Below are 16042 nucleotides of genomic sequence, written 5' to 3' on the forward strand. Positions count from 1 at the left end.
ACGAAACTCTATGCCGGTAGACAATAACGCAGGTGTGAAAGAGCCCTAAGGCCGATTCACACTTCAATTATTTGGTCAGTTTTTTTTCCATTACTCACATCAATTGGGCAGCAAAAAAAAAGGAAATGCATTCCGTTTATGGAATGTACACGGCTGGTATGTGTGTGTAGCAGATCCACAACGGACCACAAAATACCCAACGGTTGTGTGAATGATCTCTTATTGTGAGCCAAAACCAACCAGGTGCGGGTCAAAAAACACAGAACAGGAGGAACTCTTTCCATTATACCTGATCTCTGAGGAGGCTTCACTACTGGTTTTGGCTCACAATAACTGATGGAAATAACTGACTAAAAATCTGTAATGTGAACTTTACCTTAATTTGCCTCATTAACAGTCATACCACGAAAAGGAGAGGAAACAGACCAGAAATAATTAAAAGAACGATTTTATTGGCAGAAGGACAAATACAAGGCTTACCAACATTTCTTTATTCCACATTGCCTCCCAAACAGCTAAAGAGAACTAATAGGAATGACTCTGCCCAGCCACCCGGTGAAGGCACCCGCTATAGAAGCTGGCAAAAATGCTCTCCATTCAAGGAGTAAACTTTTCCCTGATAAGTGAATTCATTTTACATTAAGCTTCCCTTCTAATATCATTATAAACTTCATTGTAACATGCAGAAATCACACACTAATAAAAAGCAGATTTTCACATTCATGGGAAATATTTATGTTGCTGTAATACGCCGAGCGGTATCATAATATAGCAATGCATATAAATAAGGTTCGCCCACACTGTTTACGCAGGATGTCAAAACTACCTCTCAACACCCACACATTACAGTGCTCAGGGAAGTCTATCATAACTAGAGATGGGAAGGAAATACAGAAGAACAGACTCTGTCCCATAGTGAGTGTGACATTCACTATTCAGAGAATAAAGTGGTAGCCGCAAAACCCAGAAGAGAAAAGCAGGTTACCATTGGGAACAGTTAGACGGAGTGTCTAAAAGAGTACAGCCATTTTCCAGTAGTAGTACATACATGATTCTATATACTGTATATTCCTATAAGTGAATCCACCTTTTCTACACATTACCCGTTGATCAGTTTACATAAATGAATGTCCCATCATAACATAAAATGTAACCCCATTCCATATCCAATATTACTGTGTCGTAGTGCACATCTTTATGAGAACAATCACAAAGTGGTAGAGCGGTGGGGAGTTGCTAAATTAGTAATGATGTAGTATCTGTAATGCTGACAGCTAGATTGTAGAGTAATGTTGGCAAGTGTGGTTGTATGTCTTTCCCTACAATCACCTGCTCATCATGAAGATCTCCTCCACAGTATGAGGAGGAGCAATCGCTAATACAGAATCATCATTTGCCAGCAGCAGAGCATGTTTAGACGGCATTATCTGCTGCCGGCAAACAATGATTTAGGTGACCGCACAAGGGTTTCACTCGTTAATCAGGTAATCGGTGAACTTGTACCCTTAGTGGTCAGACCATGTCAATGAAGCTAGATAAATTAGACCTTGATCAGTGTTCAAATGCTGGCCTACAGATGGCTATCAATGAAAATAAATAAAACCAAGTTGTGAGCATTCTGATAAGAGCCTGGAAGAGTTGGACAGATATATGATATCATCTGAACTGATACTCGTACAGCAGATATCCAGGGAACATAACATTTATAAAAACTACATGCGACTGTGCTTGAGTGTAGTATTTAAAAATCGAGAGACTGGAAGAGTTATTTCCAGTAAGGTGATAGCAGCAGTCATGAGCTTACAATGATGGTATTTTCAGGACCCTCTTGTCTTTGGTCAACAGAAGTCTTTTATGTTGCAAAAGCCAAAGTCAATACTGTAATTGTCCGTTGTGAGGAGGAGAAAAAGCAATCTTTACTGTTCGATTTCCAGATTATCCATTTTAATATCAGGTGGCTTAAAGCTAACCACTTCTTCGTAAGTAATCTCTGGTGAGGAAAGAAATAAATAAAAAGCGATATTAAAGTTTAAAAAGATTTAAAAATAAATAAATAAAAGCTTCTATTCAAAGGGATACTACCATTAAAAGAAAAAACACAACGTATTAACAGGGAATATTCTACTTATTTTTATTAATTTTTTTATAGTACAGCTACACGATGACACTGGTCACAAAATAGCTGTTGTGGCCAGGAACGCAGGGGCATCGCAATGTAGCAGTGATCCCATAGAAAGGAAAGGCGTCACAGTCAGGGCACACAAGCGTCTCGTAGCGCGACCCAATTTGATTCTATGGGATCACTGTTACACTGCAATGTGCCTGAGATCCTGGCTGTCAGTGTGACCATACCCCAATTTATCCTGTGTGTGGACTCTTAGCACAGCAAACAGCCTCATTTTACTTTCTTAGTCAGACCATTCACAGTGGCCAATGAAAGAAAGGAGGATAGGTGACTCAATTAGAACGTCACACATTACAAGTGCAATGCTCTTCTGTGGACTTTATCTAGACTGGTCAAGACAACAATAGATGTGTAATACTGTCATCCCAATTCTACATTTATTATTATACTAATAAAAAACAAAAACAACCATGGGTGTCAGTTGCCGAATAAGTGTACACTGCAATATATGTGTGAGCATTCATGGCTTGTCACACAGTCAGGATATGGCTCCAGTGGGTCTATACAGCAGCTGCTTGCTGCGTCTTTTTGTATAACACCCTTTGGGGATACTACCTGTTATAGCGATATTGTTTGGCAATTTTGCCATGATGTTTTTATATTAGGACCTGCCTCTATCAATTTATGTGCATGTCCATGTGACGCTATACATTTAGATTCTGTAATGCTGGGATGGTGTTTCTTGCTTCTTAACCCCCTTTTTTATGGTATTTATTAGCCATTGATTTTTTGTAAGTAATAAAGTATACTATTTTTCATTATTGAACGTCTATGAGCATTAGTTATTTTGTTTCTATCATTTATTATTATACTAGCAGATAACATCTTCCCCTTACAGCAGTGGATTACCTGTCTACATAAGAGTTTTAGCTCTCTCTAATGACTGCTACAGAAGGACAATATTTTGTAGTTAATTTAGTATAGTACAATGGTATAGTACTGCCAAACAGTTTTTTTACATTCTGTGAATATGAGTTTAAATAAAATGAGGCCTTTCTGATGAAAGTGTGCCTTTAGTATTAACATTTTTCATCAAAATATATAGGAAAGCAGTGTGGATCAAAAACATGTAGTCATTGACCACAGTGCCAGTTGTGATAATGTCAGTTATGAATTAAATGGCACATGTCCTTGTCATGGGGACCATAATTATGTCCCAAATACTTGAGCTAACTAATGTGAAAGTTAAAAAAGCTTTGGCAGCAGTTTATCTTTGAGAACAAAAGGATGGGGTATGTTGAAATCCAACATGTCTGACCCTTCTCTCCCCCAATCATTTTTTGGGATAACTCCTTTTAAGTTGGCAACTGTCATTTGTCCTGTGCATCAATAACAGTACAATTAAAGAATCCAAATAGGAGTACGACTGTATTTTTCAAACATATTATAGCATTTCAGACACTTTTTGGTACGGTGGTGGTCACCATCCAAAAAGATCACCTTTCAAGACCACCCCCGTCAAGAGCTGACATTCTACATTATACCATCGACATACAGGAAGTGACATAAGTATGTAGGCTTCTATTATTCACACTTGTGTATCTGGCATACAAACAACCTTTACCTTTCCATTCTTCAACTGTGCGTTCCTTATTCTCTGTAGATTCGTCGTAGGGCTCAGCCTCGGGCTCATCTTCTGGATCATGATACTGCTCAAAGTAAGGATGTGCAAGGGCTTCAATAGCTGCGATCCGTTTATCGCTGTCTAAAATCAGCATCCGTTTCAGCAGATCAATTGCTAAAGGATAAGACATCTCATCAAAATCTTGCTACTGTTAGAAAAAGAAGAGTGCAACGGACCTGTGGCAGCCGGTCTATGCCAATTTACAGGCTTCAGCTGCCATTCCTATCACCCCAGACAGCTTTTTAAAGAGAATGACTGTGCTTGTACATCTACTTGCCATTTTAATTATATCAATTATGATCTACACTCAAAGTACAAAACTCACAGACTACCGCAGAAGTCACATACCTAGAGGATTGGCACCGCGAAACATCTCATTCAGATCCTGCTGCGGCATGTGTGGCAAGGATTCAATATACCTCCTAGCCTAGTTAAACAAAACAGATTATTCACACAATTTGTAATACATGAATGGCTTACAATAACTAAACTGCAAGTTATAACTTTCTTAAGAAAAAATGCATTTGTTGCAGTTTCTATTATAATTTTTACCAGATTTCACAATAAAAACTCATCATTAAACAGATCTCTTAGACCTGAATAGGCCGGTGTACTTACTGTATAAATCCTTTTTGAAATTTCAGTATAGTGCTTTCACAAGCTAAATCAATCTCTGCCCAAGTAATGGACAAGCTCCTTAGAGTGTACCTCCTCGCCTCACACTGCTGGATACAAGCTGCAACTAGTCAGTTAGGTGGGCAACCTGAACTTCTAACTGCACTTATAATGTATTCCGCTTAATATCAGAAGGTAAACTTTCAAATAGGATTGTACAGTCATTCTGACATGGATTTTCAATGCACAGAAAGTACACTAACCTCATCAAGACCAATAGATCTATTTAATAATGTACGCAGACTGTATTGTGAATTCTGGAGACAGATCCCCTTGAAGCAAAGATCCATTTAAATGTAGCAAGTTTCTAGACCACCAATCATAGGAATCTTATGGACATTTGATCAATAGAGTTAGAGCAAACATATTTTCTTTCTGTGTCCATTCTGATTCTTTTGCAGACCGCATGCAGAACTATTCAATTCAATAGGTCAGCAAAAAAAAAAAACAGACTTGTGCATTACGTTATTACGTTTCCATATGTCCATATTTACGGGAAAAAAAAACCAAAAAAAATATATATATATATATGTCCTATTATTGTCCACATTATGGACAAAGATAGTACTGTTCTTTTAGCGGCCAGCTGTTCCGTTCCGTAAAATACATACGGTCGTGTGCATGAGCCCTTACCATAATACACGTCAGATCACATGAAAAGCAAATGTTGGATGAAATGCATTTGCCAACAACAGTGATATTTGGTATGCACAATAAATTTTGATCAACTGTTTTGATATTTTGAGAGCTTGGATTTTGCAATAGCCGTCTCCATGATCACTGCAGAATTAACAAATTGTGATGGTTATTGCTACAAATGAACTTACATGCTCAGAAGAAATTTTCATAAGAAATTCAGAATTAGGTGTGCCTACAACCTCCATTATCCTCTTCAACTGGTCAATATCTGAAGGTATTCAGGAAAACTGTATGTATAGCATTATAATATAACCAAATACTTGATGATTCTGTCAGATTATTGCGCCTAGAATTAACACTTCAGGGTCCTGTTTATCCAACAAAACCTGACCAATACAAACCAGCTCCTTTCTTTTAATTCAAGGGACAATCGGCACGATTTACTATGCTTGCCACACTTCTATTGCAATTTGCACATGAAAATATTTCGTATGTGAAAAATGTATTTAGTGTGCATACACTCCTTAAAAGGGTTTGTCCACGAAAACTATTCTGCAGTTTTCAAACCAGCACCTGGATCTGAATACTTTTATAATTGCATGTAATTAAAATTGTATTTAATAAAATGTATATCTGTATAACGCCACCTGCTGTTTGTTCTTTTTCTTCTTTCTCTGTCCTCACCAGTTCCATCTTTCTGCTGCTTCCTGAACTGTGATAGGGAGAGAGCTGTAGCAGAAAGGACACGCCCCTGAGCTGCAGCAGAATGGACACGCCCCTGAGCTGCCAGTTTGACATAATTCTAGTAGAGCAATTGGAGCAATAAATAGTGAGATCTCTGCATGTGAGGTACAGAGCTGGTTCTGGCTTTGTTAGCGATAGTTATGTTTAAGTCGTCAGATTTTCATTTTTTACATTAATTATGGGATAACCCCTTTTTAAAGGTCGGTTCACATGTGCGGCACATTTTCCATTATTCTGCTCTGGTGAGGTTAGAGAAGGTCACGGCTCTACTGCGATTGTGCTCTCTCAAACAGCTGATTTTTGGGCATCCCGGGTGTTGGACCCCCACCGATCTGATACTGATGACCTATCAACCGTAATAGAAGGATACAGTCGTTTCCTGGAAAAAGAGCTTTGCCTTTCAACAGCTCTGCCATAATGCATCCAACTGACCAAATGTCAACTGAAATTAAAAAACAAAAAGAATAAATAGAAAAAGCACATAAAAGATATTATTAAAAAACAAATTTTTGTTTTTGACCTGTGGTAAAAGTTTAATCTGTAGAGGTCAAACAGATGATAGGCCACTGTTTAAAGACTCAGGGGTAATCATACACAAGGTTCTTTAGGGGTTAAAGTGGTTCATGGTTTAGACCGGCATATCTGTTGCATGCTGCCTTCATAAGTGCTAGGGTTATAGAAACATATGAGTGGGCTATGCTGTCCCTGTAACACCTATGAATGGCTGATAACAATACCTATTTCAGTTTATGATAAAAAATATAACAATTGCTTGATCAAGAGCAATCCAATTGATATTGTATCTTTTTCCACTACCTGTTTGGTTGTAGTGCATCCAATTTAACATTATCTCTGGCGCTCGATACCATCTGGTTGCTACATATCCAGTCATTTCATCATCTGTCTGTCTTGCCAGCCCAAAATCTAAAATCTGCAGGAAGAAGAAAAAAGCCATTAGCTATTTTTGACTCATATCATTAACAAGATGTCTTAAAGAGGACCCATCAACACAAAATGCAGTTCAATGTGCAGATGGCATGTTATAGAGCAGAAGATGCTGAACAAATTGATAGTACAAGTTTTACATTTTCAACAAAACTATATATGTACATTTAACCCTCTCCTTTTTTATACTTAGGACCAGCTATCAGTGACTGACACCTATCTACAGTTGCAAGAAAAAGTTTGTGAACCCTTTGGAATGATATGGATTTCTGCACAAATTGGTCATAAAATGTGATCTGATCTTCATCTAAGTCACAACAATAGACAATCACAGTCTGCTTAAACTAATAACACACAATAACTTCAACCAAATGTTTTCCTGTAGTTGCAGATCAGACGTGCACAACGGTCAGGAGTAATTCTTGACCATTCCTCTTTACAGAACTGTTTCAGTTCAGCAATATTCTTGGGATGTCTGGTGTGAATCGCTTTCTTGCGGTCATGCCACAGCATCTCAATCCGGTTGAGGTCAGGACTCTGACTGGGCCACTCCAGAAGGTGTATTTTCTTCTGTTTAAGCCATTCTGTTGTCGATTTACTCCTATGTTTTGGGTCGTTGTCCTGTTGCAACACCCATCTTCTGTTGAGCTTCAGCTGGTGGACAGATGGCCTTAAGTTCTCCTGCAAAATGTCTTGATAAACTTGGGAATTCATTTTTCCTTCGAAGATAGCAATCCGTCCAGGCCCCGACACAGCAAAGCAGCCCCAAACCATGATGCCCCCACCACCATACTTCACAGTTGGGATGAGGTTTTGATGTTGGTGTGCTGTGCCTCTTTTTCTCCACACACAGTGTTGTGTGTTTCTTCCAAACAACTCAACTTTGGTTTCATCTGTCCACAGAATATTTTGCCAGTACTGCTATGGAACATCCAGGTGCTCTTGTGCAAACTGTAAGCACGCAGCAATGTTTTTTTTTGGATAGCAGTGGCTTCCTCTGTGGTATCCTCCAATGAAATCCATTCTTGTTTAGTGTTTTATGTATCGTAGATTCGCTAACAGGGATGTTAGCATATGCTAGAGACTTTTGTAAGTCTTTAGCTGACACTCTATGATTCTTTTTCACCTCATTGAGCAGTCTGTGCTGTGCTCTTGCAGTCATCTTTACAGGGCGGCCACTCCTAGCAGCAGTGCTGAACTTTCTCCATTTATAGACAATTTGTCTTACCGCGGACTGATGAACAGCAAGGCTTTTGGAGATACTTTTATAACCCTTTCCAGCTTTGTGCAAGTCAACAATTCTTAATCGTAGGTCTTGTGAGAGCTCTTTTGCGTGAGGCATCATTCACATCAGTCAATGCTTCTTGTAAAAAGCAAACCCAGAACTGGTGTGCGTTTTTTATAGGGCAGGGAAGCTGTAACCAACACCTCCAATCTCATCTCATTGAGAGATGCACCTCCACTGTGAATGTTTACATGGTGTGTTCAATAAAAACATGGTAACATTTAATTCTGTGTGTGTTATTAGTTTAAGCAGACTGCGTTTGTCTATTGTTGTGACTTAGATGAAGATCAGATCACATTTTATGACCAATTTGTGCAGTATGTATATATACTTATACAGAGAATGCTATCAATCACTGATAACACCTTTCTTGTGTTCAACTATCAGTGATTGATAGCATTCTCTGTGTAAGGGCTCATGCAAACGACCGGATGTATTTTGCAGTCCGCAAAAAACGGATCCGCGAAAAATACGGATGATGTCAGTGTGCATTTTGTATTTTGCGGAACGGAACTGGCCCCTAATAGAACAGTACTAATAGCACATGTTCTATTTTTTTGCAGAACGGAAATACGGCCATACGGAAACGGAATGCACACGTACGTTCCTTTTTTTTTTTGCAGACCCATTGAAATTAATGGTTCCGCATATGGCCCGCAAAAAAAAACAAAAAAAAAAAACAAACGGACACGGAAAGAAAATACGTTTGTGTGCATGAGTCCTAAGTGTGCATACATAGATAGCTGTCAGTCACTAATAGCTGTACAAAAGAAAGGTGTTATCAGTGATTGATAGCATTCTCTGTGTAAGTGTGTATACAGAGATAGCTGTCAATCACTGATATAACCTTCTCCTTGTAGAACTATCAGTGACTGAGCCCTATATACATCGATAGCTGTCATTCAGATGGCCGTATGCTGTCCGCAAAAATGTGGATCAGTTTTTTTGCGTATTAGATGCTGTCCCATTCACTTTTATGGGGCCCTTCCATTGCACGGCTCCGCAAAAAAATTAAACATGTCCTATATTTGTCAGTGAAATTCAGGACATGGCCCTATTGAAGTCTATGGATCAGCAAAAATGCAAACAAATACAAACCGTTTTTTTGCGGACATGCTGAACTGTCTGCAAAAAAACGGATCCACATTTTTGCGGACAGCATACGGCTGTCTGAATGAGCCCTTACACAGAGAATGCTATCAATTACTAACATCACCCCTGTGTACAGCTATGTATACAATCTTACACAGAGAATGCCATCAATCACCGATTATGCCTCCACTGTGTACAACTATCAGTGACTGACAGCTATCTATGTATACACACTAAGGCCTCATGCACACGACCGTTGTGTGCATCCGTGGCCGTTGTGCCGTTTTCCGTTTTTTTTTTGCGGACCCATTGACTTTCAATGGGTCCGTGGAAAAATCGGAAACTGCACTGTTTGGCAGCCGCATCCGTGATCCGTTTCCTGGCCGTGAAAAAAATATGACCTGTCCTATTTTTTTCACGGCCAACGGTTCACGGACCCATTCAAGTCAATGGGTCCGTGAAAATCACGGATGCACACAAGATTGTCATCCGTGTCCGTGATCCGTGTCCGTTTTTTCCTATCATTTCAATGGCAAACTTGACTTAGATTTTTTTTTCATTTTTCATGTCCGTGGATCCTCCAAAAAACAAGGAAGACCCACGGACGAAAAAACGGTCACGGATCACGGACCAACGGAACCCCGTTTTGCGGACAGTGAAAAAATACTGTCGTGTGCATGAGGCCTTACACAGAGCTATAACTGAAGTCAGAAAGAACAGAGAAGTAAACTTATAAATTACAAGTTTTATTAAATCTTTTCCCCATAAAATAATAATGAAATGTATATACAGTGGATATAAAAAGTCTACACACCCTTGTTAAAATGTCAGGTTTCTGTGATGTAAAAAAATGAGAAAAATCATTTCAGAACTTTTTCCACCTTTAATGTGACCTATAAACTGTACAACTCAATTGAAAAACAAACTGAAATCTTTTAGGTAGAGGGAAGAAAAAATATTGAAATAAAATACCTTAGGGTGTCTTCTTTCCAAAAGGGGGTCACTTGTGGGGTAGTTATACTGCCCTGGCATTTTAGGGGCCCTAATGCGTGAGAAGTAGTTTGAAATCCAAATGTGTTAAAAATGCCCTGTGAAATCCTGAAGGTGCTCTTTAGAATGTTGGCCCCTTTGCCCACCTACGCTGCAAAAAAGTGTCACACATGTGGTATCGCCGTACTCGGAAGAAGTAGGGCAATGTGTTTTGGGGTGTATTTTTATATATACCCATGCTGGGTGAGAAATATCTCTCTAAAAGTCAACTTTTCCCATTTTTTTATACAAAGTTGTCATTATAGAGAGATTTCTCTCACCCAGCATGGGTATATGTAAAAAGACACCCCAAAACACATTGCCCTACTTCTCCTGAGTACAGCGATACTACATGTGACACTTTTTTGCAGCCTAGATGCGCAAAGGGGCCCAAATTCCTTTTAGGAGGGCATTTTTAGACATTTGGATCCCAGACTTCTTCTCACGCTTTAGGGCCCCTAAAATGCCAGGGCAGTATAAATACCCCACATGTGACCACCCCATTTTGGAAAGAAGACACGCCAAGGTATTCAATAAGGGGCATGGCGAGTTCATAGAAGATTTCATTTTTTTGGCACAAGTTAGCGGAAATTGATATTTTTTTTTCTCACAAAGTCTCCCTTTCCGCTAACTTGGGACAAAAAGTTCAATCTTTCATGGACTCAATATGCCCCTCAGTGAATACCTTGGGGTGTCTTCTTTCCGAAATGGGGTCACATGTGGGGTATTTATACTGCCCTGGCATTTTAGGGGCCCTAAAGCGCGAGAATGAGTCTAAAATATAAATGTCTAAAAATGTTTACGCATTTGGATTCCGTCTGAATGGAGCTTTATAGGGGGGTGATCAATGACAGGGGGGTGATCAGGGAGTCTATATGGGGTGATCACCCCCCCCTGTAAGGCTCCATTCAGAGGTCCGTATGTCTTTTGCGGTTCCGATCCATGGATCCGTAAAACACATACGGAGTCTGAATGGAGCCTTACAGGGGGGTGATCAATGACGGGGGGGGCAATCAGGGAGTCTATATGGGGTGATCACCCCCCTCTAAGGCTCCATTCAGACGTCCGTATGTGTTTTGAGGATCCGCGGATCCATGGATCGGATCTGCAAAACACATATGGACGTCTGAATGGAGCCTTACAGGGGGGTGATCAATGACAGGGGGGTGACCAGGGAGTCTATATGGGGTGATCAGGGGGTTAATAAGTGACAGGGGGGGGTGTAGTGTAGTGGTGTTTGGTGCTACTTTACAGAGCTGCCTGTGTCTTCTGGTGGTCGATCCAAGCAAAAGGGACCACCAGAGGACCAGGTAGCAGGTATATTAGACGCTGTTATCAAAACAGCGTCTAATATACCTTTTAGGGGTTAAGAAAAAAAAAAAAAAAAAAAAAAAAAAAAAAAAAATCGCATCTACAGCCTGCCAGCGAACTATCGCCGCTGGCAGGCTGTAGATCAGCTAGTTTACCTGCACTTCATGTGAACGCACGCGCCTATGTGCGCACGTTCACAGGAAATCCCGCGTCTCGCGAGATGACGCCCCGGCGCATCCAGGAGGAATAACAGGGCCGCCGCAAAGACGCAATCCTGCGTGCGGCGGTCCTGAGCTGGTTAAATGATGGCAGGTGTATGCTGACTCCTATTTAACATGATTTTAAATGTGATTGCTTAATTCTGAACACAGCTACATCCCCAGTTAGAGGGTGTGCACATTTATGCAACCACATTATTTTATTTTTTGTTTTCTTCCCTCCACCTAAAAGATTTCAGTTTGCTTTTCAATTGAGTGGTACAGTTTATAGGTCACATTAAAAAAGGTGGAAAAAGTTCTGAAAGGATTTATCTTTGTCTAATTTTTTTACAGCACAAAAACCTGACATTTTAACAGGGGTGTGTATACTTTTTATATCCACTGTATATATCAGGCATCCTCAAACTGCGGCCCTCCAGCTGTTGTAAAACTACAACTCCCACAATGCCCTTCAGTAGGCTGATACCTGTAGGCTGTTCGGGCATGCTGGGAGTTGTAGTTTTGCAACAGCTGGAGGGTCGCAGTTTGATATATACCAGGCATCCTCAATCTGCACAGCTTCTCCTTTTCTATAACATGCTGCCTGCAGATTGCACAGCATTTTGTGGGGAAAGGTCCCGGTTAAAGATTTCTACAGCAGGCAGTGTATGGGAAGGATACTTACTCTTAATTCACAATCTTCATTTACAGCTAAATTGCTGGGTTTCAAGTCCTAAAATGTAGTAAAAAGTAAACCGCTATAAATATAATGTTATTACAAGAGGCGATAATCATACATGAGAATATATACAAATGGCTTGATGCTTAAAGAGGACCTGTAACCTTTCCTGACATGTCTGTTTTAGTAAATAGTATTTAACAGTAAATGACCATTCTCTAGGATTTTTTATTATGACTATGTTGTGCCGTTCCTCTATTATTTCTGCTAGGTCTGTATTAAAAAAAAGCGTCTTATAAACCGAAAAATACGGTAGTTACAAAAACACGTTAGAAGAGGTAACAGATCCTTTTCTAAATGGGTTCTGTCAGCAGTTTTGTCCATACTAAACTACTGTCAGCAGTAGATGGGGGCTGGGGAGGTGAATGCCTTTTGAGAAATACACAGAAGGTGGCGCTTCCATGTGAACGGCAATCTGTTCTTTGCATTGATCTGCTTCACAGCCCTTCCCCTCTGCTCTGAGTGACAGCTGTAGCATCCAACCAGGAGTCCACTATAGCCACCGCTCAGAGCATAGGGGAGGGGCTGTGAAATGTAGAGAGCAGAGTAATTCAAAGTGAAGCTCCACCTGCTGGTCTCATGCAAACCTGGCAGAATAGAAGTTAAACATACTACTCCTGATATAAGCTCCATAGAAGGAATGTTTCTACCGCTCTCCCCAGCACCTACCTAGTTCTGTCAACAGTTTAACATGGTTAGAACTGCTGACAGATTCCCAGATTCCCTTAAAAAAAAATAAAAAAAATTCTACTGCCAGATGGAATCCAACAATGTTCCAATGTGCAAAGCAGTGCACAGAGGAGCCATGTACAATTCCAGGACGTTTGGACAAGCCTGTTTATCTTTCCTCTAATTTTCAGAAAGGATGTCTAATTGACTTACCCTGTGGATAATTCCTGCCGAGTGGATGTACTATGGAAACAAATTAAAAACTGTTATGCATCAATTGTCACAGTCTGATATACATAATGTTTTTATGCCGAGCGTTACTTTGTTAATTTCCATAACACTGAAGGGAAATCAAACTGTACAGTACAGTTGTCTGGTTTCAGGTATCAGAAGAGAAGTTAGAACTGTACATTATATGGGAGGGAGTTCTCTTTAAAAGTTAGGTTTCAACTCCATTTGTTGAATGGGCCTACATAGGACCGGAGTCATATACTGAGCTTCAGTTGAGTGATTGTTTTTAGTGTTTTTTTTTTTTCCAACAAAACACTTAGTCTACAGGAACATATCCATATCTTGTGTGTGGCGTTTTTGTGGTCAGAGATTTTTTCCCCCCCAAATCAGTGATCTAGGTATCGCATTTTTCTTTACAGACCTCAAAGAGAACCTGTCGCCCTGTTTTTTTTTTTTGTAAAAGCAATACCTCGTAGTCCAGGTTCAGGAGATGCCATCCTGCTATCTTTGATGATCCGCTCCTCCTTTGCGCCACTATGCCCCCATTTGGTTTTGGTGCCTAATATGTTAATTACTAGCATCGGTACAGGGAGGAGGAGCCAGGGAGAAGACGAGCTATTCTTGTGAAATTTACCAAAACTTGTAAGAACAGGTAATGTAACAAAATACAGCTAGTAATATGCTCACTTACATGGCGTGTTCTTACGAGATTTACCAAATCTCACGAGAACAGCTCATCTTCGTCCTGGCTGCGAAGGGGTCCATAGCCATTGGACAGCCTCACAGCCAGGGAGAAGGAGACACCCACTGAGAAGAGCGGAAGTCTCCTACTCTCTGCACCGATGTTAGTAATTAGTATATTAGGTGCCAAAATCGAACGAGACGCATAGCAGCGCAACACGAAATAAAAGATAGCAGGATGGCATCTCCTGAACCTGGTCTACAGTATGAGGTATTGCTTTTACAAAAACAAAACTGGCCGCAGGTCCTCTTTAAAACCTTTCAGATAGTTTAACAAACATAAAATGCATGTATTAAAAAAGAATTGTGTTTGTACATAGTAGGCAATCAAATGAGTAGCGCTGCAGCGGGGAGGGGCAGAGTAGTATACTAAACCAATCAGACAGAAGGTATTTTTTAGAATACCTCATAGTCCCTGTAAGCACCGTAGCTAAACTGTGGTCACAGATCAGCTCTCACTTTAGCTTTAGATAGGTCATCAGCATGTGATCGGCGGGTGTCAGAGATTCGAGACGCCCACCGATCAGCTGTTTGAGAAAGGATAGCTCATTAGTAAGAAAAAAAGGTAAAAAGAACTCCACAGTCCACACCAAATGCCTTTTTTTATTAGGGTCTATTCACACGTCCGCAACGTGTTTTGCGGATCCACAGAACACGGACAGCGGCAATTTGCGTTCCGCATTTTGCGGACCGCACATTGCCGGCACTAAATAGAATATGCCTGTTCTTGATCGCAATTGCGGACAAGAATAGGACATGTTCTATTTTTTTTCGGGAATGGAATTGCGGACCCGGAAGTGCGGGTCTGCAATTCCGTGTCCGGGCAGCACGTCGTTCTGCTCCATAGAAATGAATAGGTCCGCAATTCCGTTCCGCAAAATGCGGAACTAAATTGCAGACGTGTGAATGGACCCTTAAGCAGGCAAGCCAAAAACAACTTATACATTTCGGTCCTTAATTTGTGTTTTAAACGTGACTGCCACAGGGACCCGTGATATAGTAGTAAACACTATGTACTATGGATACAACAGCCTCATTCGCACAGAGAAGGCGCTCATCAATGATGATACAGAAAGTGTGATTAAGACTACTTCACACTCCCTGTAGGCACTGTAGTCACAGATCTCAGCTTGGCCCTGATGGTGATCAGCTTAAAGGGAACCTGTCAGCTCCAAATTACCCCCCAAAACTAGCGCAAGCGGTCTATAGTGTCAGTGATACTGAATCTGAATCTGTAATTTTTTTATTTCATACTCACTTGCATTGCAAAACTGTGCTTCCACAAACCAACAGTAAAATGCATTGAGAGGACTACTCCTCGAGTCTTCTCCATTATGTGCCTGAGCACGGGAGTCCTCTCAATGTATTTTACTGCTAGTTTGTTGTAGCACAGCATCAGGTGAGTAAGAAGACAAAAATGACATAACTGAACTCTGCATCATTGACACTGCACACCACTTACTCTAGTGTGTGGGGTGTTTCGTTGTTGACAGAGTCCCTTTAAATGCCCCCAAGCAGCAAGCATGAGGAAAATAAATGCCAGCCCTGAATATCAGTACTAACTTGCATATCATTTGTGAGCTCCTGACTCGACAGTCGCATTAAGAAGAATGACATTTCTGAAGCGTTTTTTTATGCACTTTCAATGACAAAATTAAAAAGGTACCTAGAACCTGGACGACATTTTGCAAAGAGTAAGAATAAGAACACACATTATAGGACATATTTAGAAGTGGCAGTGCCATATACAGAAGTGATGTGGCAACTGACTGCTGCAGCCAATCACTGTCCTCAGTGCTCTACTGGCTGCAGTGGTCACTGCGCTGTTTGTAAACAAAGAGCAGCGGGGGTACCGGACCAGAGCCACAGAAAATACCACTGGACTAATGGGTGTGTACATTTTATTTTAAGCTATTGTAGGGGTTGTCTGAGACTT

The 16042-nt window shown here is 40.5% G+C and overlaps 1 protein-coding gene across 1 annotated transcript in view; it reads right to left on the bottom strand.

Annotated features, from left to right (window-relative positions):
- Positions 1-432: 432 nt before the first annotated feature.
- MAPK11 (mitogen-activated protein kinase 11) overlaps positions 433-16042 on the bottom strand; it is a 36914-nt gene continuing 21304 nt past the window's right edge. The window contains exons 5-12 of the mRNA XM_044280255.1: positions 13348-13377; positions 12412-12459; positions 6684-6798; positions 6238-6309; positions 5312-5391; positions 4158-4236; positions 3750-3923; positions 433-1990 (exon numbers count right to left, since the gene is read on the bottom strand). Of these exons, the coding sequence (XP_044136190.1) occupies positions 1917-1990; positions 3750-3923; positions 4158-4236; positions 5312-5391; positions 6238-6309; positions 6684-6798; positions 12412-12459; positions 13348-13377 (672 nt within the window). The 3' untranslated portion in view covers positions 433-1916. The remainder of the gene's footprint in view (positions 1991-3749; positions 3924-4157; positions 4237-5311; positions 5392-6237; positions 6310-6683; positions 6799-12411; positions 12460-13347; positions 13378-16042) is intronic.

The sequence above is a fragment of the Bufo gargarizans genome, chromosome 2 (genome assembly GCF_014858855.1).
Source record: "Bufo gargarizans isolate SCDJY-AF-19 chromosome 2, ASM1485885v1, whole genome shotgun sequence".
NCBI classification, from domain to species: Eukaryota; Metazoa; Chordata; class Amphibia; order Anura; family Bufonidae; genus Bufo; species Bufo gargarizans.